The sequence below is a fragment of the Leptodactylus fuscus genome, chromosome 6, assembly GCF_031893055.1.
Source record: "Leptodactylus fuscus isolate aLepFus1 chromosome 6, aLepFus1.hap2, whole genome shotgun sequence".
Classification (NCBI taxonomy): domain Eukaryota; kingdom Metazoa; phylum Chordata; class Amphibia; order Anura; family Leptodactylidae; genus Leptodactylus; species Leptodactylus fuscus.
Genome location: NC_134270.1, coordinates 102,653,613 through 102,677,605, shown reverse-complemented (window position 1 = coordinate 102,677,605; position 23,993 = coordinate 102,653,613). Strand labels below are relative to the sequence as shown.

Genomic DNA, 23,993 nt, shown 5'->3' with positions numbered 1-23,993 from the left:
CCTCTTTGGGTAATAAAGGAAAAAAGGGATACTCCCAAGTCGGTGTGAATGCATCCAAACACAGTGGTCAACTGGTATGGTGGGCTAGAAGGCCCTGCTCGCTAAAGGCTTATAATCTATGAGAGAAGGGAGACAGTAGGTAAGGATGCTCGCTGTACGGATGGTGCAGTGGTGCTGTAGGGTTATTGAAGGTTGTAAGATTTAAGGTCATGGTAGCGAGTTCCAGAGTATGGCAGATGCACAGGAGATGTCTTGGAGATGGTTGTATTAAGAGTAGAGCAAAGTCCCACATATCACTCCTTTCCATTTAGCCCCCTCATACACAGTCCCATCTACACAACTCCACTCATTCACCTTCAGCTATCCTCCAACACAAGGTCCTAGATAAACAACAATCCACTTCAACCTCTGTAGCACACAGTCCCATGTAAAAACATCACACTCAGGGGCGTAACTACCGTGGTAGCAGCAGTAGCAGCTGCCACAGGGCCCGGGCCATTAGGGGGCCCGGTGACAGCCGCTACCGCTGCGTTTTTTTTTTTTTAAATAGTCCGTTACGGGCCCCATTCACTTGCCGATCCTGGCTGGGCCGGGATCGGCAAGTGACACCGCGGGCCCCACAAACACTATCATTATACTCGGGGGTCTTTGCAGACCCCCGAGTATAATGATCAGCGGACCGGGAGACGTAAGGAACATAACAAACACTGTTACTTACCTCTCCACGATCCTGCCTCCGGCCTCCCTCATTCGTGTCTGACGTCTCTGACGTCACATGACCCGGGTCTGCTTCCCGGGTCATGTGACGTCCGACGTCATTAATGCAGGACAAGAGCGGCAGCCGGCAGCCTAGGAGCCGGGCACAGGTAAGCAACTGTTTTTTTAAAAAATGTTTTTATTCCCCCGGGTCTCCGATTATTATACTCTGGGGTCTGAAAAGACCCCAGAGTATAATAATTGTTTATGGATGTCCCCAGTGGGACATAATACTGTGTGCAGGGGTCACTATTGGGGTTAATACTGTGTGCAGGGGACACTATTGGGGTTAATTCTGTGTGCAGGGGACACTATTGGGGTTAATACTATGTGTGCAGGGGCCACTATTGGGGTTAATTCTGTGTGCAGGGGCCACTATTGGGGTTAATACTGTGTGCAGGGGCCACTATTGGTGTTAATACTGTGTGCAGGGGCCACTATTGGGGTTAATACTGTGTGCAGGGGCCACTATTGGGGTTAATACTGTGTGCAGGGGCCACTATTGGGGTTAATACTGTGTGCAGGGGACACTATTGGGGATAATACTGTGTGCAGGGCTTACTAAGGGACATAATAGAGTTCTGAGGAGGGGGTCGGTTGAGGTCTTCGGCGTCGGTTTGGGGGGGGCCCCATGTCAAAAGTTCGCCACGGGGCCCCGCCATTCCTAGTTACGCCACTGATCACACTCCAATACAGTCCCATCCCAACAAAGCCAGTCCCTCCATTTAGCTCCTTGAAACACGCAGTCCTATACAAACACCACTCCTTTCTGTTTAGCCCCCTCCACAATACAGTCTCATGTAAGAGTAAGCACTTCTACTTAGCCCTCATAGAAAACCCTACGCAAAATAATTCTGTCCTTTCCAATGCGGTCATATAACACCACTCCCCCTATATAAGCAGTCCTCCTATACAACCAGTCCCATATAAAACCACCCCCGTGTACAACCACTCCCCTCGTCTCTACTCCCCTCCCTCAGCAGCACGTGCACATGTCCCGCTTCCCGTCCTGAGCACAAGACTGTATGTGCAGGAGGCTCCGCCCCTTCCCCTGACGTCACACTGACCACGAGCGCCTCAGTCGCAAGCAGTCACATATCGGGTGATACATGGAGAAGTATGGGGGCGCGGAGAAAGTGCTGGCTCACCTGCAGGAGGTGGAGAGAAAAGCCGAAGATGTGCTTGTGGACAGACGGCAGGTAGCCGTGGTGCATCATGGGTGCTAAGGACGGTCTGAGGCGAGGGATGGGGCTGTTCGGAGAAAGCTTCTCTAATATGGCTGGGGGTGTGGCTACAGGGTGCTGTATAATGTACAGGAGTCAGCTGGAAAGGGGTTCACGTGCTGTAGGGTACAATTCATATTACATGTGGATGATCTATTTCTGTCTAAGCCCCAACCACAGCGCCCCTGAGCAATTATGACAGCAGCACAGCGCCCCCTCAGTAACCATAACAACCGACACAGCGCCCCCTCAGTAACCATAACAACCGACACAGCGCCCCCTCAGTAACCATAACAACCGACACAGCGCCCCCTCAGTAACCATAACAACCGACACAGCGCCCCCCCTCAGTAACCATAACAACCGACACAGCGCCCCCTCAGTAACCATAACAACCGACACAGCGCCCCCTCAGTAACCATAACAACCGACACAGCGCCCCCCCCTCAGTAACTATAACAACCGACACAGCGCCCCCCCTCAATAACTATAACAACCGACACAGCGCCTCCCTCAGTAACTATAACAAGCGGCACAGCGCCCCCCTCAGTAACTATAACAACCGACACAGCGCCCCCCCTCAGTAACTATAACAAGCGACACAGCGCCCCCTCTCAGTAACTATAACGACCGACACAGCCCCCCCTCAGTAACTATAACAACCGACACAGCGCCCCCCTCAGTAACTATAACAACCGACACAGCGCCCCCCCTCAGTAACTATAACAAGCGACACAGCGCCCCCTCTCAGTAACTATAACGACCGACACAGCGCCCCCCCTCAGTAACTATAACAAGCGACACAGCGCCCCCCTCAATAACTATAACAACCGACACAGCGCCCCCCTCAGTAACTATAACAAGCGGCACAGCGCCCCCCTCAGTAACTATAACAACCGACACAGCGCCCCCCCTCAGTAACTATAACAAGCGACACAGCGCCCCCTCTCAGTAACTATAACGACCGACACAGCCCCCCCTCAGTAACTATAACAACCGACACAGCGCCCCCCTCAGTAACTATAACAACCGACACAGCGCCCCCCCTCAGTAACTATAACAACCGACACAGCGCCCCCCCTCAGTAACTATAACAAGCGACACAGCGCCCCCTCTCAGTAACTATAACGACCGACACAGCCCCCCCTCAGTAACTATAACAACCGACACAGCGCCCCCCTCAGTAACTATAACAAGCGGCACAGCGCCCCCCTCAGTAACCATAACAACCGACACAGCGCCCCCCTCAGTAACTATAACAAGCGGCACAGCGCCCCTGAGCAATTATGACAGCAGCACAGCGCCCCCTCAGTAACTATAACAAGCGGCACAGCGCCCCCCTCAGTAACCATAACAACCGACACAGCGCCCCCTCAGTAACCATAACAACCGACACAGCGCCCCCCTCAGTAACTATAACAAGCGGCACAGCGCCCCTGAGCAATTATGACAGCAGCACAGCGCCCCCTCAGTAACTATAACAAGCGGCACAGCGCCCCCTCAGTAACTATAACAAGCGGCACAGCGCCCCCCTCAGTAACTATAACAAGCGGCACAGCGCCCCCCTCAGTAACTATAACAAGCGACACAGCGCCCCCCCTCAGTAACTATAACAACGGACACAGCGCCCCCCTCAGTAACTATAACAAGCGACACAGCGCCCCCTCAGTAACTATAACAAGCGGCACAGCGCCCCCCCTCAGTAACTATAACAAGCGGCACAGCGCCCCCTCAGTAACCATAACAACCGACACAGCCCCCCCCCCTCAGTAACTATAACAACCGACACAGCGCCCCCCTCAGTAACTATAACAACCGACACAGCCCCCCCCCTCAGTAACTATAACAACCGACACAGCGCCCCCCCCTCAGTAACTATAACAACCGACACAGCGCCCCCCTCAGTAACTATAACAACCGACACAGCCCCCCCCTCAGTAACTATAACAACCGACACAGCGCCCCCCTCAGTAACTATAACAAGCGACACAGCGCCCCCCTCAGTAACTATAACAACCGACACAGCGCCCCCCTCAGTAACTATAACAAGTGGCACAGCGCCCCCTCTCAGTAACTATAACAAGCGACACAGCGCCCCCCTCAGTAACTATAACAACCGACACAGCGCCCCCCTCAGTAACTATAACAAGCGACACAGCGCCCCCCCTCAGTAACTATAACAAGCGACACAGCGCCCCCTCTCAGTAACTATAACAAGCGGCACAGCGCCCCCTCAGTAACTATAACAACCGACACAGCGCCCCCTCAGTAACTATAACAACCGACACAGCGCCCCCCTCAGTAACTATAACAACCGACACAGCGCCCCCCTCAGTAACTATAACAACCGACACAGCGCCCCCTCAGTAACTATAACAACCGACACAGCGCCCCCTCAGTAACTATAACAACCGACACAGCGCCCCCTCAGTAACTATAACAACCGACACAGCGCCCCCTCAGTAACTATAACAACCGACACAGCGCCCCCCTCAATAACTATAACGACCGACACAGCGCCCCCTCAGTAACTATAACAACCGACACAGCGCCCCCCTCAATAACTATAACGACCGACACAGCGCCCCCCTCAGTAACTATAACAACCGACACAGCGCCCCCCTCAGTAACTATAACAAGCGGCACAGCGCCCCCCTCAGTAACTATAACAACCGACACAGCGCCCCCCCTCAGTAACTATAACAAGCGACACAGCGCCCCCTCTCAGTAACTATAACAAGCGGCACAGCGCCCCCCTCAGTAACTATAACAACCGACACAGCGCCCCCCCTCAGTAACTATAACAACCGACACAGCGCCCCCTCAGTAACTATAACAACCGACACAGCGCCCCCTCAGTAACTATAACAACCGACACAGCGCCCCCCTCAATAACTATAACGACCGACACAGCGCCCCCTCAGTAACTATAACAACCGACACAGCGCCCCCCTCAGTAACTATAACAAGCGGCACAGCGCCCCCCTCAGTAACTATAACAACCGACACAGCGCCCCCCCTCAGTAACTATAACAAGCGACACAGCGCCCCCTCAGTAACTATAACGACCAACACAGCGCCCCCCTCAGTAACTATAACGACCGACACAGCCCCCCCTCAGTAACTATAACGACCAACACAGCGCCCCCCTCAGTAACTATAACAAGCGGCACAGCGCCCCCCTCAGTAACTATAACAAGCGGCACAGCGCCCCCCTCAGTAACCATAACAACCGACACAGCGCCCCCTCAGTAACCATAACAACCGACACAGCGCCCCCCTCAGTAACTATAACAAGCGGCACAGCGCCCCTGAGCAATTATGACAGCAGCACAGCGCCCCCTCAGTAACTATAACAAGCGGCACAGCGCCCCCTCAGTAACCATAACAACCGACACAGCGCCCCCCTCAGTAACTATAACAACCGACACAGCCCCCCCCTCAGTAACTATAACAACCGACACAGCGCCCCCCTCAGTAACTATAACAACCGACACAGCCCCCCCCCTCAGTAACTATAACAACCGACACAGCGCCCCCCTCAGTAACTATAACAACCGACACAGCCCCCCCCTCAGTAACTATAACAACCGACACAGCGCCCCCCTCAGTAACTATAACAACCGACACAGCCCCCCCCCTCAGTAACTATAACAACCGACACAGCGCCCCCCTCAGTAACTATAACAACCGACACAGCCCCCCCCCCCTCAGTAACTATAACAAGCGACACAGCGCCCCCCCTCAGTAACTATAACAAGCGGCACAGCGCCCCCTCAGTAACCATAACAACCGACACAGCCCCCCCCCTCAGTAACTATAACAACCGACACAGCGCCCCCCTCAGTAACTATAACAACCGACACAGCCCCCCCCCTCAGTAACTATAACAACCGACACAGCGCCCCCCCCTCAGTAACTATAACAACCGACACAGCGCCCCCCTCAGTAACTATAACAACCGACACAGCCCCCCCCCTCAGTAACTATAACAACCGACACAGCGCCCCCCTCAGTAACTATAACAAGCGACACAGCGCCCCCCTCAGTAACTATAACAAGTGGCACAGCGCCCCCTCTCAGTAACTATAACAAGCGACACAGCGCCCCCCTCAGTAACTATAACAACCGACACAGCGCCCCCCTCAGTAACTATAACAACCGACACAGCGCCCCCCTCAGTAACTATAACAAGCGACACAGCGCCCCCCCTCAGTAACTATAACAAGCGGCACAGCGCCCCCCTCAGTAACTATAACAACCGACACAGCGCCCCCCCCCTCAGTAACTATAACAACCGACACAGCGCCCCCCCTCAGTAACTATAACAACCGACACAGCGCCCCCCTCAGTAACTATAACAACCGACACAGCGCCCCCCCTCAGTAACTATAACAACCGACACAGCGCCCCCCCTCAGTAACTATAACAAGTGGCACAGCGCCCCCCTCAGTAACTATAACAAGCGACACAGCGCCCCCCTCAGTAACTATAACAACCGACACAGCGCCCCCCTCAGTAACTATAACAACCGACACAGCGCCCCCCTCAGTAACTATAACAAGCGACACAGCGCCCCCCCTCAGTAACTATAACAAGCGGCACAGCGCCCCCTCTCAGTAACTATAACAAGCGACACAGCGCCCCCCTCAGTAACTATAACAACCGACACAGCGCCCCCCCTCAGTAACTATAACAACCGACACAGCGCCCCCCCTCAGTAACTATAACAACCGACACAGCGCCCCCCTCAGTAACTATAACAACCGACACAGCGCCCCCCCTCAGTAACTATAACAACCGACACAGCGCCCCCCCTCAGTAACTATAACAAGCGACACAGCGCCCCCCTCAGTAACTATAACAACCGACACAGCGCCCCCCTCAATAACTATAACGACCGACACAGCGCCCCCTCAGTAACTATAACGACCGACACAGCGCCCCCCTCAATAACTATAACGACCGACACAGCGCCCCCCTCAGTAACTATAACAACCGACACAGCGCCCCCTCAGTAACTATAACAAGCGACACAGCGCCCCCCTCAGTAACTATAACAACCGACACAGCCCCCCCCCCTCAGTAACTATAACAACCGACACAGCGCCCCCCTCAGTAACTATAACAACCGACACAGCGCCCCCCTCAGTAACTATAACAAGCGGCACAGCGCCCCCCTCAGTAACTATAACAAGCGGCACAGCGCCCCCCTCAGTAACTATAACAAGCGGCACAGCGCCCCCCCTCAGTAACTATAACAACCGACACAGCTCCCCCCTCAGTAACTATAACAACCGACACAGCGCCCCCTCTCAGTAACTATAACAAGCGGCACAGCGCCCCCTCAGTAACTATAACAAGCGACACAGCGCCCCCCTCAGTAACTATAACAACCGACACAGCGCCCCCCTCAGTAACTATAACAAGCGGCACAGCTCCCCCCTCAGTAACTATAACAACCGACACAGCCCCCCCCCTCAGTAACTATAACAAGCGGCACAGCGCCCCCCTCAGTAACTATAACAACCGACACAGCGCCCCCCTCAGTAACTATAACAAGCGGCACAGCTCCCCCCTCAGTAACTATAACAAGCGACACAGCGCCCCCCTCAGTAACTATAACAACCGACACAGCGCCCCCCTCAGTAACTATAACAACCGACACAGCGCCCCCCTCAGTAACTATAACAAGCGACACAGCGCCCCCCTCAGTAACTATAACAACCGACACAGCGCCCCCCCTCAGTAACTATAACAACCGACACAGCGCCCCCCCTCAGTAACTATAACAACCGACACAGCGCCCCCCTCAGTAACTATAACAACCGACACAGCCCCCCCCCCTCAGTAACTATAACAAGCGACACAGCGCCCCCCCTCAGTAACTATAACAACCGACACAGCGCCCCCCTCAGTAACTATAACAACCGACACAGCGCCCCCCCTCAGTAACTATAACAAGCGACACAGCGCCCCCCTCAGTAACTATAACAAGCGACACAGCGCCCCCCTCAGTAACTATAACAAGCGGCACAGCGCCCCCCTCAGTAACTATAACAAGCGACACAGCGCCCCCCCTCAGTAACTATAACAACCGACACAGCCCCCCCCCTCAGTAACTATAACAAGCGACACAGCGCCCCCTCTCAGTAACTATAACAACCGACACAGCGCTCCCCCTCAGTAACTATAACAACCGACACAGCGCCCCCCTCAGTAACTATAACAAGCGACACAGCGCCCCCTCTCAGTAACTATAACAACCGACACAGCGCCCCCCCTCAGTAACTATAACAACCGACACAGCGCCCCCCTCAGTAACTATAACAACCGACACAGCGCCCCCTCTCAGTAACTATAACAAGTGGCACAGCGCCCCCTCAGTAACTATAACAACCGACACAGCGCCCCCTCTCAGTAACTATAACAAGTGGCACAGCGCCCCCCTCAGTAACTATAACAACCGACACAGCGCCCCCCTCAGTAACTATAACAACCGACACAGCGCCCCCTCTCAGTAACTATAACAAGTGGCACAGCGCCCCCTCAGTAACTATAACAACCGACACAGCGCCCCCCTCAGTAACTATAACAACCGACACAGCGCCCCCCTCAGTAACTATAACAAGCGATACAGCGCCCCCTCTCAGTAACTATAACAACCGACACAGCGCCCCCCCTCAGTAACTATAACAACCGACACAGCGCCCCCCTCAGTAACTATAACAACCGACACAGCGCCCCCTCAGTAACTATAACAAGCGACACAGCGCCCCCCTCAGTAACTATAACAACCGACACAGCGCCCCCCTCAGTAACTATAACAACCGACACAGCGCCCCCCTCAGTAACTATAACAACCGACACAGCGCCCCCCTCAGTAACTATAACAACCGACACAGCGCCCCCCTCAGTAACTATAACAAGCGACACAGCGCCCCCCTCAGTAACTATAACAAGCGACACAGCGCCCCCCTCAGTAACTATAACAAGCGACACAGCGCCCCCCTCAGTAACTATAACAACCGACACAGCCCCCCCCTCAGTAACTATAACAAGCGACACAGCGCCCCCCTCAGTAACTATAACAACCGACACAGCGCCCCCCCTCAGTAACTATAACAAGCGGCACAGCGCCCCCCTCAGTAACTATAACAACCGACACAGCGCCCCCCTCAGTAACTATAACAAGCGACACAGCGCCCCCCTCAGTAACTATAACAACCGACACAGCGCCCCCCCCTCAGTAACTATAACAAGCGGCACAGCGCCCCCCTCAGTAACTATAACAACCGACACAGCGCCCCCCTCAGTAACTATAACAACCGACACAGCGCCCCCCTCAGTAACTATAACAACCGACACAGCGCCCCCCTCAGTAACTATAACAACCGACACAGCCCCCCCCCCTCAGTAACTATAACAACCGACACAGCCCCCCCCCCTCAGTAACTATAACAACCGACACAGCGCCCCCCTCAGTAACTATAACAACCGACACAGCGCCCCCCTCAGTAACTATAACAAGCGACACAGCGCCCCCCTCAGTAACTATAACAACCGACACAGCGCCCCCCTCAGTAACTATAACAAGCGGCACAGCTCCCCCCTCAGTAACTATAACAAGCGGCACAGCGCCCCCCTCAGTAACTATAACAAGCGACACAGCGCCCCCCCCTCAGTAACTATAACAAGCGGCACAGCACCCCCCTCAGTAACTATAACAAGCGACACAGCGCCCCCCCTCAGTAACTATAACAACCGACACAGCCCCCCCCCTCAGTAACTATAACAAGCGACACAGCGCCCCCTCTCAGTAACTATAACAACCGACACAGCGCCCCCCCTCAGTAACTATAACAACCGACACAGCGCCCCCCTCAGTAACTATAACAAGCGACACAGCGCCCCCTCTCAGTAACTATAACAACCGACACAGCGCCCCCTCTCAGTAACTATAACAACCGACACAGCGCCCCCTCAGTAACCATAACAACCGACACAGCGCCCCCCTCAGTAACCATAACAACCGACACAGCGCCCCCTCAGTAACTATAACGACCGACACAGCGCCCCCTCAGTAACTATAACGACCGACACAGCGCCCCCTCAGTAACCATAACAACCGACACAGCGCCCCCCTCAGTAACCATAACAACCGACACAGCGCCCCCTCAGTAACTATAACGACCGACACAGCGCCCCCTCAGTAACTATAACGACCGACACAGCGCCCCCTCAGTAACCATAACAACCGACACAGCGCCCCCCTCAGTAACCATAACAACCGACACAGCGCCCCCTCAGTAATGTGTGACATCGCGTCTACAAGCCAGGAGCCGGCGGCAGCAGCGAAGCGAGGAGCTGACACAGGTCAGCTCCTCGCTTCAGCCGCATGTGTCAGCGAGAGAGGCGGGCAGAGAGCGGCGAGGGAGCGGAGGAGAAGGTAAGTTTAATGTGGAGGTGGAACGTGAATCTGGGGGCAGATGAAGGAGAGGACGGCATGACAATGGGGGCAGAGATGTGGGGACATGAATCTGGGAGTAGAGATGGGGTTCATGAATCTGGGGGCAGAGATGTGGGGACATGAATCTGGGGGCAGAGATGGAGGGACATGAATCTGGGGGCAGAGATGGAGGGGACATGAATCTGGGGGCAGAGATGGAAGAGGGACATGAAACGGAGCAGATGAAGGAGTATATGAAACTGGGGGAGAGATAGAGGGGGGACATATAATTTACGGGTGACTGTAGGAGGATTATATTGTGTGCGGGCACATGAAAAATTAATGAGTGGGCGGAGTCAACACAAAAGTGGGCGGGGCTAAATTAACTATAACAAGCGGCACAGCGCCCCCCTCAGTAACTATAACAAGCGACACAGCGCCCCCCTCAGTAACTATAACAAGCGGCACAGCGCCCCCCTCAGTAACTATAACAAGCGGCACAGCACCCCCCTCAGTAACTATAACAAGTGGCACAGCGCCCCCCTCAGTAACTATAACAAGTGGCACAGCGCCCCCTCAGTAACTATAACAAGTGGCACAGCACCCCCCTCAGTAACTATAACAAGCGGCACAGCGCCCCCCTCAGTAACTATAACAAGCGGCACAGCGCCCCCCTCAGTAACTATAACAAGCGGCACAGCGCCCCCCTCAGTAACTATAACAAGCGACACAGCGCCCCCTCTCAGTAACTATAACAAGCGGCACAGCGCCCCCCTCAGTAACTATAACAAGCGGCACAGCGCCCCCCTCAGTAACTATAACAAGCGACACAGCGCCCCCTCTCAGTAACTATAACAAGCGGCACAGCGCCCCCCTCAGTTACTATAACAAGCGGCACAGCGCCCCCCTCAGTAACTATAACAAGCGGCACAGCGCCCCCCTCAGTAACTATAACAAGCGACACAGCGCCCCCTCTCAGTAACTATAACACGCGGCACAGCGCCCCCCTCAGTAACTATAACAAGCGGCACAGCACCCCCTCTCAGTAACTATAACAAGCGGCACAGCGCCCCCCTCAGTAACTATAACAAGCGGCACAGCGCCCCCCTCAGTAACTATAACAAGCGGCACAGCGCCCCCTCAGTAACTATAACAAGTGGCACAGCGCCCCCCTCAGTAACTATAACAAGTGGCACAGCGCCCCCCTCAGTAACTATAACAAGCGGCACAGCGCCCCCCTCAGTAACTATAACAAGCGGCACAGCGCCCCCCTCAGTAACTATAACAAGCGACACAGCGCCCCCTCAGTAACTATAACAAGCGACACAGCGCCCCCTCTCAGTAACTATAACAAGCGGCACAGCGCCCCCTCAGTAACTATAACAAGCGACACAGCGCCCGCCTCAGTAACTATAACAAGCGTCACAGCGCCCCCCTCAGTAACCATAACAACCGACACAGCGCCCCCCTCAGTAACCATAACAACCGACACAGCGCCCCCTCAGTAATGTGTCACATCGCGTCTATAAGCCAGGAGCCGGCGGCAGCAGCGAAGCGAGGAGCTGACACAGGTCAGCTCCTCGCTTCAGCCGCATGTGTCAGCGAGAGAGGCGGGCAGAGAGCGGCGAGGGAGCGGAGGAGAAGGTAAGTTTAATGTGGAGGTGGAACTTGAATCTGGGGGCAGATGAAGGAGAGGACGGCATGACAATGGGGGCAGAGATGTGGGGACATGAATCTGGGGACAGAGATGGAGGGGACATGAATCTGGGGGCAGAGATGTGGGGACATGAATCTGGGGACAGAGATGGAGGGGACATGAATCTGGGGGCAGAGATGTGGGGACATGAATCTGGGGGCAGAGATGTGGGGACATGAATCTGGGGGCAGAGATGGAGGGGACATGAAACTGGGGGCAGAGATGTGGGGACATGAATCTGGGGGCAGAGATGTGGGGACATGAATCTGGGGGCAGAGATGTGGGGACATGAATCTGGGGGCAGAGATGGAGGGACATGAATCTGGGGGCAGAGATGGAGGGGACATGAATCTGGGGGCAGAGATGGAGGGACATGAATCTGGGGGCAGAGATGGAGGGGACATGAATCTGGGGGCAGAGATGGAGGGGACATGAATCTGGGGGCAGAGATGGAGGGACATGAATCTGGGGGCAGAGATGGAAGAGGGACATGAAACGGAGCAGATGAAGGAGTATATGAAACTGGGGGAGAGATAGAGGGGGGACATATAATTTACGGGTGACTGTAGGAGGATTATATTGTGTGCGGGCACATGAAAAATTAATGAGTGGGCGGAGTCAACACAAAAGTGGGCGGGGCTAAATTAACTATAACAAGCGGCACAGCGCCCCCTCAGTAACTATAACAAGCGACACAGCGCCCCCCTCAGTAACTATAACAAGCGGCACAGCGCCCCCCTCAGTAACTATAACAAGCGGCACAGCGCCCCCCTCAGTAACTATAAGGGCTAGTTCACACGTGAACTGCCCGCGTGGGTTTTGACACAGAGAGAGACACGGCGAGCCGCGTCTCTCTCTTGTCAAAACCCGCCCGCCGCGACCATCGCTGTCGCGGCTTAACCCTCTGCTGTCGGCTCAAATGAATGAGCCGACATAGGAGGGAGCTGCGGGGGGCGGAAGCCGCGCGACTGAGACAGCGCGGCTTCCGCCTGAAGAAAGGACATGTCCTATCTTTTCTCCGCTAGCAGCAGCTCGCCGCTAGCGGAGAACAGAAGCCCGGCGGTCTCCATAGACCACCATTATAAGGGGAGGTTTTGGACGCGAAATCCGCTGTCAAAAACCTCCCCTTATACTCACGTGTGAACTAGCCCTAACAAGCGACACAGCGCCCCCCTCAGTAACTATAACAAGCGGCACAGCGCCCCCCTCAGTAACTATAACAAGCGGCACAGCGCCCCCCTCAGTAACTATAACAAGCGACACAGCGCCCCCTCTCAGTAACTATAACAAGCGGCACAGCGCCCCCCTCAGTAACTATAACAAGCGGCACAGCGCCCCCCTCAGTAACTATAACAAGCGGCACAGCGCCCCCCTCAGTAACTATAACAAGCGGCACAGCGCCCCCCTCAGTAACTATAACAAGCGACACAGCGCCCCCTCTCAGTAACTATGACAAGCGGCACAGCGCCCCCCTCAGTAACTATAACAAGCGGCACAGCGCCCCCCTCAGTAACTATAACAAGCGGCACAGCGCCCCCCTCAGTAACTATAACAAGCGACACAGCGCCCCCTCTCAGTAACTATAACAAGCGGCACAGCGCCCCCCTCAGTAACTATAACAAGCGACACAGCGCCCCCCTCAGTAACTATAACAAGCGGCACAGCGCCCCCCTCAGTAACTATAACAAGCGGCACAGCGCCCCCCTCAGTAACTATAACAAGCGACACAGCGCCCCCTCAGTAACTATAACAAGCGACACAGCGCCCCCTCTCAGTAACTATAACAAGCGGCACAGCGCCCCCCTCAGTAACTATAACAAGCGGCACAGCGCCCCCCTCAGTAACTATAACAAGTGGCACAGCGCCCCCCTCAGTAACTATAACAAGCGGCACAGCGCCCCCCTCAGTAACTATAACAAGCGGCACAGCGCCCCCCTCAGTAACTATAACAAGCGGCACAGCGCCCCCCTCAGTAACTATAACAAGTGGCACAGCGCTCACTACCTATAAGTAGCAGCACAGTCACCTCCTTCAGTAACTATAACAACATGCCAGCAGAGTACCCCACATAACTAGCACTGCTGCCAGTGGTGTCCCCATCCCCAAACAGCACTGCACCCTGTCAATGGCAGCACATGGGAGTGACAAAGTGTAGACATGCTGGGCACCATATTAGCACATGACTACTCCATGGGAACCTTAGAATCTCATACATGTACGGAATAGGGATGACAATTATCACTAAAGTGACCATTGCTGGTAACAGTCACACATTGTGGTCGTCCATAGAAAGACTTCACTTACAACAGAGCCTTGGTCTACACAGCATCACTAAGTCTAGGCTGAAACCAGAAGTCGCTGTGGCAGCCCTAAAGATCTAGTCATTTGTCTGCAGCCCCTGGACACATGCTGCTCTAGTGACTGTTTATCACTGGTGACTGTGTCATGTTGTCACAATCCTAATCCTTGGGGGTGGTTTAGGGTGTCTGGGGAGCTGATGTAAGTGTGTACGGGAGGACAGCCATCTAATCTTTCATATTTCAGATTGTAGACCTTGACATAAAAAGAAATCAGAATAGGGAGGCCTTACGAGCGCTCAGCAGTGACCCCGGTAACACAGGTGAGTACAGTAAGATTATTATTATTATTATTGTTTATTTATATAGCACCATTAATTCCATGGTGCTTTACATTTGGGGGATACATACAATTCACAAAATATACAGGTACATATCATACTAACAGTGATCGGCTGGCACAGTGGGATAGAGGGCACTGCCCGCGAGGGCTTACAATCTATGAGGGAAGGGGGGGAGAGACAGAAGGAGAGGGGGAGACTGTACAGATGGGGGTGCGGTGATAGTGTTATTGGAGGTTGTAGGCCTTCCTGAATAGGATTCTGGAATATCTCAAAATTACTGCTAATACAACATAGAAGTAATTTCTTGTTTCTTATCATTGGGGGACACAGCACCATGGGTGTAAGCCCGGCCACTAGGAGGCTGATACTAGGGAATAAGAAAGTGTTGGCTCTGCCCAAGTGGGCGATACCCTCTCCTCAGGTTGGAAGTTAATCAGTTTTAGCCTAGTGTGTATAGGAGGCAGGCTGGAGGTCTTCTGCTCTTTTAGGATCTTAGTTTTCTTTCTTTTCTCCTTCAAGTTACAGGGGAACCCTCAGGTTTCTCTACACAGACCTGTCTGTCTAAATCCAGACCCATTGCATCAGGCCTCTCTTCCATATTCAGCTTGCTTCCTCTTCCAGCCACAGGCCCTAGGCTCAGCAAGACGGTGACCATCTCCACCTTAGTGCTCCGGATCTGGGGAGCAGCTCTCTGAAATAAGCACCTCATGCTAATCCAGGGGTTTTAGGCACTTTACTACCCTTACAGTAGCCTATTCTATCGTGAACAAGGAACGCAGAGTGGCACATAATGCAATACTGTCTCCTAATTAATATTGTGTAAAAGAAAGGAAAGCCACACAGAGCGTGCACAGAGGTGATCTATAGTCACGGTGGACTCTCACCTGGTGAAGCCACAACCAGCTATGGAGAGTTTAAAGTATTTGTAGTTGTTGCGGCAGTGTCCCCAGTCGCTATGGACTTGAGTCAAACAAATTTATCATCAAGGGCTACCAGCGGAAATATGTTCCAAGAATCCAGGACGACACTAACCCTTGCAGTAGCTCAGTCACTAGTGGTGTTAGCCTAGGTTCACACCTGCGCTCAGTCACCATTTGGGGATTCCATCCCCGTTCTGCTTTAAAAAATGTAGCGATCCTGTATGCAAGACTTTTATCTCCACATTTTGCGGATGGGAACCCCAGCGCAGCTGTGAATTTAGCGTTAGTCTGAACGAAGATTCTTCTTCCGCTACAGGCGTGACTGTGGCCTACATAGCCCTTGCTTAGGCAATAATTTTGCTCAGACCCAGGAACAGTGGCCTGCAGAGATATGGTCCTAGCAGTTCAACCTAATGTCATCTTTTACGTGAAGCTGGTGGGGGCTGCTTCTCTGGCATCCCCTCTCTTATAACTTAGAATAGTTTCTTGTGTGCTGCAGCCTCCTTTGTCCTCTTATCATCGCTCCTTCTGTTCCCACTTGTTCCTAGTGCAAGTTTCGGTTCCCTGGAGGGGCCGGATACAGTACCCTACTGGAGTTCCATTTGCTTCTCTTGACCATTTTATCACAAGGCTTCTTTTGGCAAAGAAAAGCAAGCCGGCCTTCCATCTCAGGCCCTAAGTCTGAGTGAACTGCCTACCTGCCATGCAGGATTCCACCAAGGCTGTACTGGACTCCTTCTAGATGAGGCTGATTTTTATTAAGGTGGCACACTTTTTAAGGTCTCTCACGATGCCTTTGTGGTTTTCACAGACTACATGGCTCTGTGCCTCTTTTAGTTTCTAATGGAATCTTTGCATTCAACACTCGGAGGTTTATTTAGGCAATGTGGGGTACTTGAATAGGATCCCAAATCGTAGTTATGAATATGGTAATGAATTCAAGCACTCCGAGAGAATTTTCAATTGTCTTTTAGGCCCCATTCACATCTGCGTTCAGGTTTCCATTTAGGTCGGCATGTGGACCCCGAACAGAGACCTATTTGCATTAAAAAGCAGTTGCCTTAAGGAAACTACACGGACCCCATAAACTATAATGGGGTCCGTATGGTTTCCGCATGAAACGTGGAGAGAAAAGTCCTGCAAGCAGGAATTCCGATCGCAGATGTGAATGGGGCCTTAATTGTAACTAGTGATTAGACATAGATCCATACAGAGCAAACGTTTTCATTTTCAGATGCAAATCCATCAGTAATAAACAAGTAGAAGTGCAGAAATTGACCCAAATTCAGCAGCACAAAAGTCCTGTGTGATGGTTTTGTCAGGGGTCCACATCCGTGGAAAGTACATGATTTGATCAAATTGCTTACTTTTTTTTAGGGAAAACGCCCCACAGAGTTGTTATATTAACATCTTCCATGAATTGAACATCTCTCTTAAGGATTTGATCAAATCTCCAGTTTTATCATCTCCCTGCGACATATATACAGCAAGTCACAGTTGTTGGTTGTAGCAGTATCCACTGCTGTTTAGGCATCAAATTACCTCCTTCACATTGGTGTCAATGGTTGGGCAATGGCCACCGCTCATAGTGGAGCTGCGCAGGTCACATTTAAACCCAAGGGACTCAGAATGTTATGATACTGTTCCATGCCTGAGCTGGCATAGTGTGTTGTACGGATGAATGTCTAACTTACAACCTCCAGACACTCCTGGTCTGACACTTGGAGCCGCATTTGAACAAGACACAAAGGAAAATAACAAGAATGAGCTAACTGGGGAAGGGACCCTACTTTACTCTTCTTGCTCAGTAATGCTGTATATTCAGTAGACCGCTTGTTCAAAGTAGGCCAATTGGTTCCTGACACCTCCTGACCAGGTTACCCTGAAGAGCTTTCCAGTATTTTGTTCTCACAGGTTTGTCTCTATGCAGACCTTAGTGACCTACTACTATCTGGCCACAGCTTAGATCTTGCGAATCAGGGGTTGCAAGTTCAGAGATTGCTGGGGTCTCCATTCTTGCAACTGGATCCCTTAACTACTCTTGTCCTCCTTGACATTTAGGTGGTTTGGACAGGCAATTGCATCAGTACTTCATCTGAATTGACCTGCTTTGTTTAGATATCTTCTTGCACCTTCTTCCCTGAGCTAGTCGGGCATCTCTGAACCATCCTGGCATCCTCTTTTGAGCGACTGGATCCAATGAGCTCGTTACATGACATGGGACAGTTATGCTCCTGTCTGGTTCATCAGGTTCTAGCTGTCTTCTTCTCACATGCTATGCTGAAGATAGTTATCCAGGGACCCAGCCACCCTCCTGTTGTGCTATTGTGGAATGATCTGCTTCCTTATAGTCTCCAGCTAGGACCCTTACAGTTTGTGGGCTTGTCATAGACACATGACCTGTTCCAACCCTTCTTACGATTCACTTCACACTCCAGCAGTGTGTCTTATTTTCTGTAGACCTAAGTCTGCCAATCCAGTGCCAGACTCCTGGTTCAGTGGTTACCTCCTCCGTTGCATTCTAGTAAGGATATTATTTTTTTATTTATTTAATTATTTAGCACATCAGGGCTCAGGAGGAAGGGGGGCTTGTTTTTTACAGGCAGGAATCATGTCTTGCCTCTCCCAGTTAGAGGGCCTCTGCTTCCCTGAAATGCTTCTCCATTTCCCACTTGACTTGCTGCCATTTACCAACATTCCCTTGTTGATCTCGATATGCCTCTTCCGGAGTGGACTGACTTTCCTCTTAGTGAGACCAGTACCAAGGCTGCCTTTCCTGGGCACATTCTGCCTATGCTGAAAGATGATCCCTTTATCCCCAATTTGTTTGCTCGTTTCATGTCTACAAGCTTCCTGACAGGAATCTTTGCTTTCCTGTCGCTTGTTAGCGAGATGACTGGGCAACTTCAGCCATGTATTTGGATGTTATTATTTATTCTGGCAGCATACCTCATCCCAGCTTTTGAGTGATACATTTAGGACCACTCAGTCCTGGACAGTGGACTTTCACACTGAATCAGCTGGGTTAGTTGGGCCCAGGGGCCGGGCCTGGCCTCTACTCCTCCTTTTCAGCTATGGAATTTATCCTGTACTGTGGTGGGTCCTATGGACTAGTCACGCTTTCCTGCTGGACCACAGTCTCTTTTCTCAGCTAACTGTCCCCAAGGATACATACGAGCTGAACTGCTGTTTGCCCCTCCTCGAGCTCTCGCATTGGGCACTGCTTATAGTGTTGTTCTTCCTTACCTACCTCCTTTTGCTTGGTTGAGACTGTTATTCTCCCCAGCTCCTTGTGGTTAGGTCTGGCCATGTGGGCCTCTGTATGCTGTGTGCCTTCTTTCTGGTTGAGGTCTGTTCCTTCCCCAGGCTCGGGTTACATTTTAGTCCTTTGTCACCATCTTCTCCCAGCTGAGTTGTTGGCTTGCTATTCCTACAAAGTTTTTGCCTCTGGGCCTATATGCATTGGGTAGGTTAATGTTTGCCCACTTCCCCAGTATATGCTGCACATGCCTCTCCAAAGGTGCTCCCCATTCTAGATTTTTACCTCTGCCCTATTTTGGGCCATCTCGGCTACTTTATAGGCCTGCTCCTGGCCCTCTCCACCCTTCCTGATCTCTAGTGACTCCTCCAACAGTTTGGATCTTTCGCTAAAGGTCTCCTATTGCACACCTCTGTTGAGCTCGCAACCTGGTTTAGTACGGAGGGCCTTGCTAACTAGTTGACTCCTTTGGGTTCCCTCTGCAATTGTCATTCTCTACTGGGCGACTGGGTTGATAAGCTATTGTTCCAAAAGCTATAAGCTATCCTCCAAAAGTTGGGTCATATGGAACCTTAGCAGCTTGATGGCAGTCGACATCCACTTAGTCCATCTAGTCTGTCTTATTTTGGCTTGCTTTTTTAGGATCTACTCAACTTGTTTTCCGCAGCATGCTTACATTTCACTTTTGCTTCCTCCTCCTTCCTTCCTCTTAGGCAGTATCTGCTGCAGTCACTTTTGTTGTTCTTGTTCCTCAATTGCGGGTCCATGCATATGTTTCGGGCAATCTTCATCCATCTCCTGGGGCCCTGGCCAAGTATGTTAGGATATTTGCATCCTAGCTAGTTCTCCATTTTATTCTGTGATAATCTACTGTAGATCTCTTGTGGATATCTAACATTGCTGTCCTCTGGGCTGGCCTTGGTATCCTTGCCAGGCTATTTTTGTCTGTAACAGGCTTCCTCCTATGTCTTGTTTGAGTTTTAGATCCACCTCTTGTGCTGTTGGTCAGCTGTAAGTTGTTTTTTCTTCACATCCTCTGGGACTGCTTTAAGACCTTCCCATGGTGGTGTGTTCCCCAATGAAATAAGCGATAAACTGGAATATTGTACTTGCCATAAAATACCTTTCTCATATTCATTGGGAAACAATGATCCCACCCTCTTCTTGGTTGTCTTTGGGCTCAAGACATTTTGGTGCTTGCTGTATGCTTTGTCTTCTTCCATTGCTGTTGATACAAAACTGATTACCATAATAAACTTCCCGTCTGTGGAGATGGTACAGCCCACTTGGGCGGACCAACACTTATTTCTGAGTGTCCGCCTCCAATTTCACTGTTGTGTATCCGCAGGACCAGTGACAGTTTGCTTCGGTAACATGTTTATAAGCCTTCCAAAAGAGAAAACCAAGGAAATGATTCAGCGAGGTAAGTCTGACGGGCCCGGGGATGAATGGGTTAGTAGTGGATGACTACTTGTTTAGAAGAATAATACAACTTTCATACATATCTTACAGATCAGGAACAGCTAGATGCAGAAATTAAAAATCTTCGCTTGCAGCTAAAAGTGAAGGTGAACCAGTTATATGAAGCCCAAGGTAAATGCAGGGGGAACAGATCTATATATTCCCTATTCTACCCTTTCCTTGTCTCTGTAGAGAACTAGAGCTGTAAGCAGATCAATCCATTCTCTGGTCAGTGGCCAAATTGACTTGTTTCAGTTTAGATTCCAGTCTAGTGAATGAGAGCTGATCTGCAGTAATCTCTTCTGACCACTACACACAGAATGGCACTCTTTGCTTTCTGCTCCATCTTCTCTGTACTTTGAGCAGATGTTGGGGGGAGGGGGTTCATTGATCTGATAATTACCTATTCTAAGCCCACAAAATTATTTTACTAGAAACTGCTCACCCCTTCTTTAGTGTCATTCATGGATTTCCTTTTTTTTTTTCTACCTGCAGGCAAGCCAGAGCTTAAGGGATTTAACCTGACTCCACTGGATCCAGATGAAGTCAATGCAATCAATAAAGTATTGAAAGGATGAGTATAAAGGAAGAACACAGAAGTCTAGTAAGTGATTCTCATTTAACAGTATCAGCCGCTGTAGAATTTTTGGCATTTACCATCTTAGTACAAGTTGACACACATAATGACCAAACTAAAGACTTATCCCGCTTGAGTAATGAAGGCATCAGATGTGCTAACATTTTCATTAACAAAAAAAAGGAGTCATTTTTATTAATTTACCACATTAAGTATAAAATACAGCGTTGTTGCCTATAGCAACCAGTTTTCAGCATGAAAACGTTAGAGGTTGTCCAGGCCAAAAACCTAATTTTACAATAGGTCAGGGGAGGTGAAAAAAAAAAAATCATACTCTCTTATCCCCAGTGTCCTCCCAGCGCGTTCTGGTCCTGCAGCTCTGGTGTCTTCTCAAAATGAAACTGCTCACCAGCTGTGATATTCTGGATCTCTTCCACTGAAGCCGCTGATTGGCCTCCTTTATTAGGTGCGGCGGGGACTTTTGCCGGAAGACAACAATGAACTGAGCAGCACTGGGGAAATGGGAGTTTGTTTTTTTTTTTTTTTTCACTGCCTCTGGCCGATTTAAGAAATAATTGTTTTGCTGGGACTGCCCCTTTAACCACTGCCCTCCCACTCTAAAAATGCAGTTAATAGGACTGATATTGTCTTGTTTTATTGAGCAGTTGATTTTTTGCTAGCAGTTTTCATTAGTTGTCTTAGATTCTTCTTTCTGTCATTGACGCAGCCTGCAAGGGAGGCATAAATAATTATATCTGGGTAGGGGTCATGGTGGGATGCAATCACACATTGTAAGAAGTGCCCAACTCTTACCCAAGTGTGTATTTGCCATAAAGATTCCATTGCCAATGCTGTCTAGCTGTCCATCATCCCGTGATACAGGACCATCATTCCACATTAGGTCAAAGCCCCCAACCCTCTTTTCCTTCCCTGTTAGTCTACAGAAAAGAAATGACACATTTGTGTAGATAAAATAAGACTTATGTTTAAGTACATTTTCTACAAATCTACAGTGCATTGCAATTTCTCACCAATGCAATGTTTCTGCTTGCTGTCAGTAAGAGCTTAAGAGTTAGAAATAGTCCTTTGACCCATTCATACAGCTGAGGAATTCCTAGTGTTAGGCTAAGTTCACATTAGCTTTTTCTAATCTGTTGTTCTGATCCTATGAAAAATCAGCACAAGAGAATTAAAATCTGAAAGCATGATGACAGAATGTTACCTTTCTGCATTAAATGGATCCTATCTTTCAAACCCTTTTTTTCTAACACGTCGGAATAGCCTTAAGAAGGCTATTCGTCTCCTACCTTTCGTTGTCTTCTCCGCGCTGCTGTTCGCCTAAAATCCCGGTTTTTGTCGGTATGTAAATGAGTTCTTTTGCAGTACTGGGGGCGGGCCCCAGCGCTCAAACAGCACTGGGGGCAAAGTCTTCACCGCGTCTTCTTCCGGCGGCGTTTTCTAACTTCTAGGGCAAAGCTGACTGTGCATGCTCGTGGCCACAAGAAAAATGGCCGCTTACATAGTATTGTAAGCGGCCATTTTCTTGTGACTGCGAGCATGCGCAGTCGGCTTGCTCGAGGCCTAGAAGTTAGAAGACACCGCCGGAAGAAGACGTGGTGAAGACGTCGTTCCAGATGAAGATGGAGGCAGCGCTGGAGAGTTCTCTTGCAGCATTGGGGCCGCCCCCAGTGCTGTTTGAGCGCTTGGGCACGCCCCCAGTGTTGCGAAAAAACTCATTTACATACCGACAAAAAACGGGATTTGTGGCGAACGATGGCGCGGAGAAGACAACGAAAGGTGGTAGACGAATAGCCTTTCTTAAGGCTATTCCAGCATGTTAGAAAAAAAAGGGGTTGAAAGATAAGATCCCTTTAAACATTCACTGCCGTGTAAAAACAAGACTGTCTTGTTTACTCTTGAAACAGGAAAATCCTTGATGCACAACTTTACCTTCTGTCTAAAAATAACAAACCAGATGGGGGGGGGGGGAAGCTTCAGTGTTGTTTTTTATTACATTACAGTAAATGGTGCATATAGAATGTACTCTCTTCGCAGTTGTCATTCTGTTGGATTTTTAGTCCATTTACTGATCTTATGATGTATCGGAACATTGGATTAAAGGGAGCCAGTGTGAACCTCGCCTTACTGGTCAGAATGGCCACTGCCCCCTGCTCAATTCAATAGGACTGCTGGACATAGCCAAGCAGTTGGACCCCCAATCTGCATCTTATGCTCTATCTTGTGGACGGGGTATATGTTGCTTTGGAGGGACAACCCCTTTAAAGGGGTTACACAACTTCCAAAAATGACCTGCAAATACATCCACATCAGTGCTAAACGCTCACTGTTCCCTTGTTTAGCCTTTGCTTGGCTTTATTCTATTTGCTGCTTCTTATATCACTGTTATTTATGATGAGAATCTGTGGACAGACTACAGTTCCCATAATGCATCTGCCTGCTCTCACTCTGTTTGCTGCTCGGAGGGGGGAGTGAGCTTGCAAATGAAACATCACAGCAGCACAAGACCTCAGTTATGGGAGTGATTTATTGCAGTAGATAGTGGAGAAGGGAGGTGTACACAGAGGAGAACAGGCAGATGAATCATGGGAAATGTAGTTTGTTCACAGATTCACTGCATGTAAATAACAGTGATACAAGGAGCAGCAAGTAAAGTAAGAAGGAAAATCTGCACAAGGGAACAGTGAGTATTTTCAGATAAATTCTAGAAGCAGGATAACCCCTTGTCACGGGATGGTTAGAGTCTATACTATAGGCAATGTGTAATATATATTTCATGTGGAATGTATTCTCTAACCTGTTGTAAACATCAGTGTGTAGTTGGCTGATTCGGGTCTAGTGTGTTAGCACATTGTATGCAAATCCCTCTAACTAGTGAGGACCAGTGAGGACAATGGGTGGAGATAATCTGATCAGTGTCTCCAAGAAGATGTTGGACTGTGCATTGTTCAAAAGAGACAGGGAGTCTGCTCTCCTTGGTATAGGTGAGGGGG

The 23,993-nt window shown here is 50.7% G+C and overlaps 2 protein-coding genes across 2 annotated transcripts in view; one reads left to right on the top strand and one right to left on the bottom strand.

The window, feature by feature from the left end:
• The first annotated feature begins 1,807 nt into the window (after positions 1 to 1,807).
• PDRG1 (p53 and DNA damage regulated 1) overlaps positions 1,808 to 23,993 on the top strand; it is a 25,479-nt gene continuing 3,293 nt past the window's right edge. Inside the window, exons 1-5 of the mRNA XM_075276952.1 lie at positions 1,808 to 1,955; positions 14,669 to 14,744; positions 20,293 to 20,367; positions 20,457 to 20,537; positions 20,901 to 21,009. Coding sequence (XP_075133053.1) covers positions 1,866 to 1,955; positions 14,669 to 14,744; positions 20,293 to 20,367; positions 20,457 to 20,537; positions 20,901 to 20,983 — 405 coding nt within the window. The 5' untranslated portion in view covers positions 1,808 to 1,865 and the 3' untranslated portion in view covers positions 20,984 to 21,009. The remainder of the gene's footprint in view (positions 1,956 to 14,668; positions 14,745 to 20,292; positions 20,368 to 20,456; positions 20,538 to 20,900; positions 21,010 to 23,993) is intronic.
• The window catches only part of TTLL9 (tubulin tyrosine ligase like 9), a 19,133-nt gene continuing 16,714 nt past the window's right edge, over positions 21,575 to 23,993 (bottom strand). The window contains exons 13-14 of the mRNA XM_075276956.1: positions 21,796 to 21,920; positions 21,575 to 21,710 (exon numbers count right to left, since the gene is read on the bottom strand). Of these exons, the coding sequence (XP_075133057.1) occupies positions 21,637 to 21,710; positions 21,796 to 21,920 (199 nt within the window). The 3' untranslated portion in view covers positions 21,575 to 21,636. The remainder of the gene's footprint in view (positions 21,711 to 21,795; positions 21,921 to 23,993) is intronic.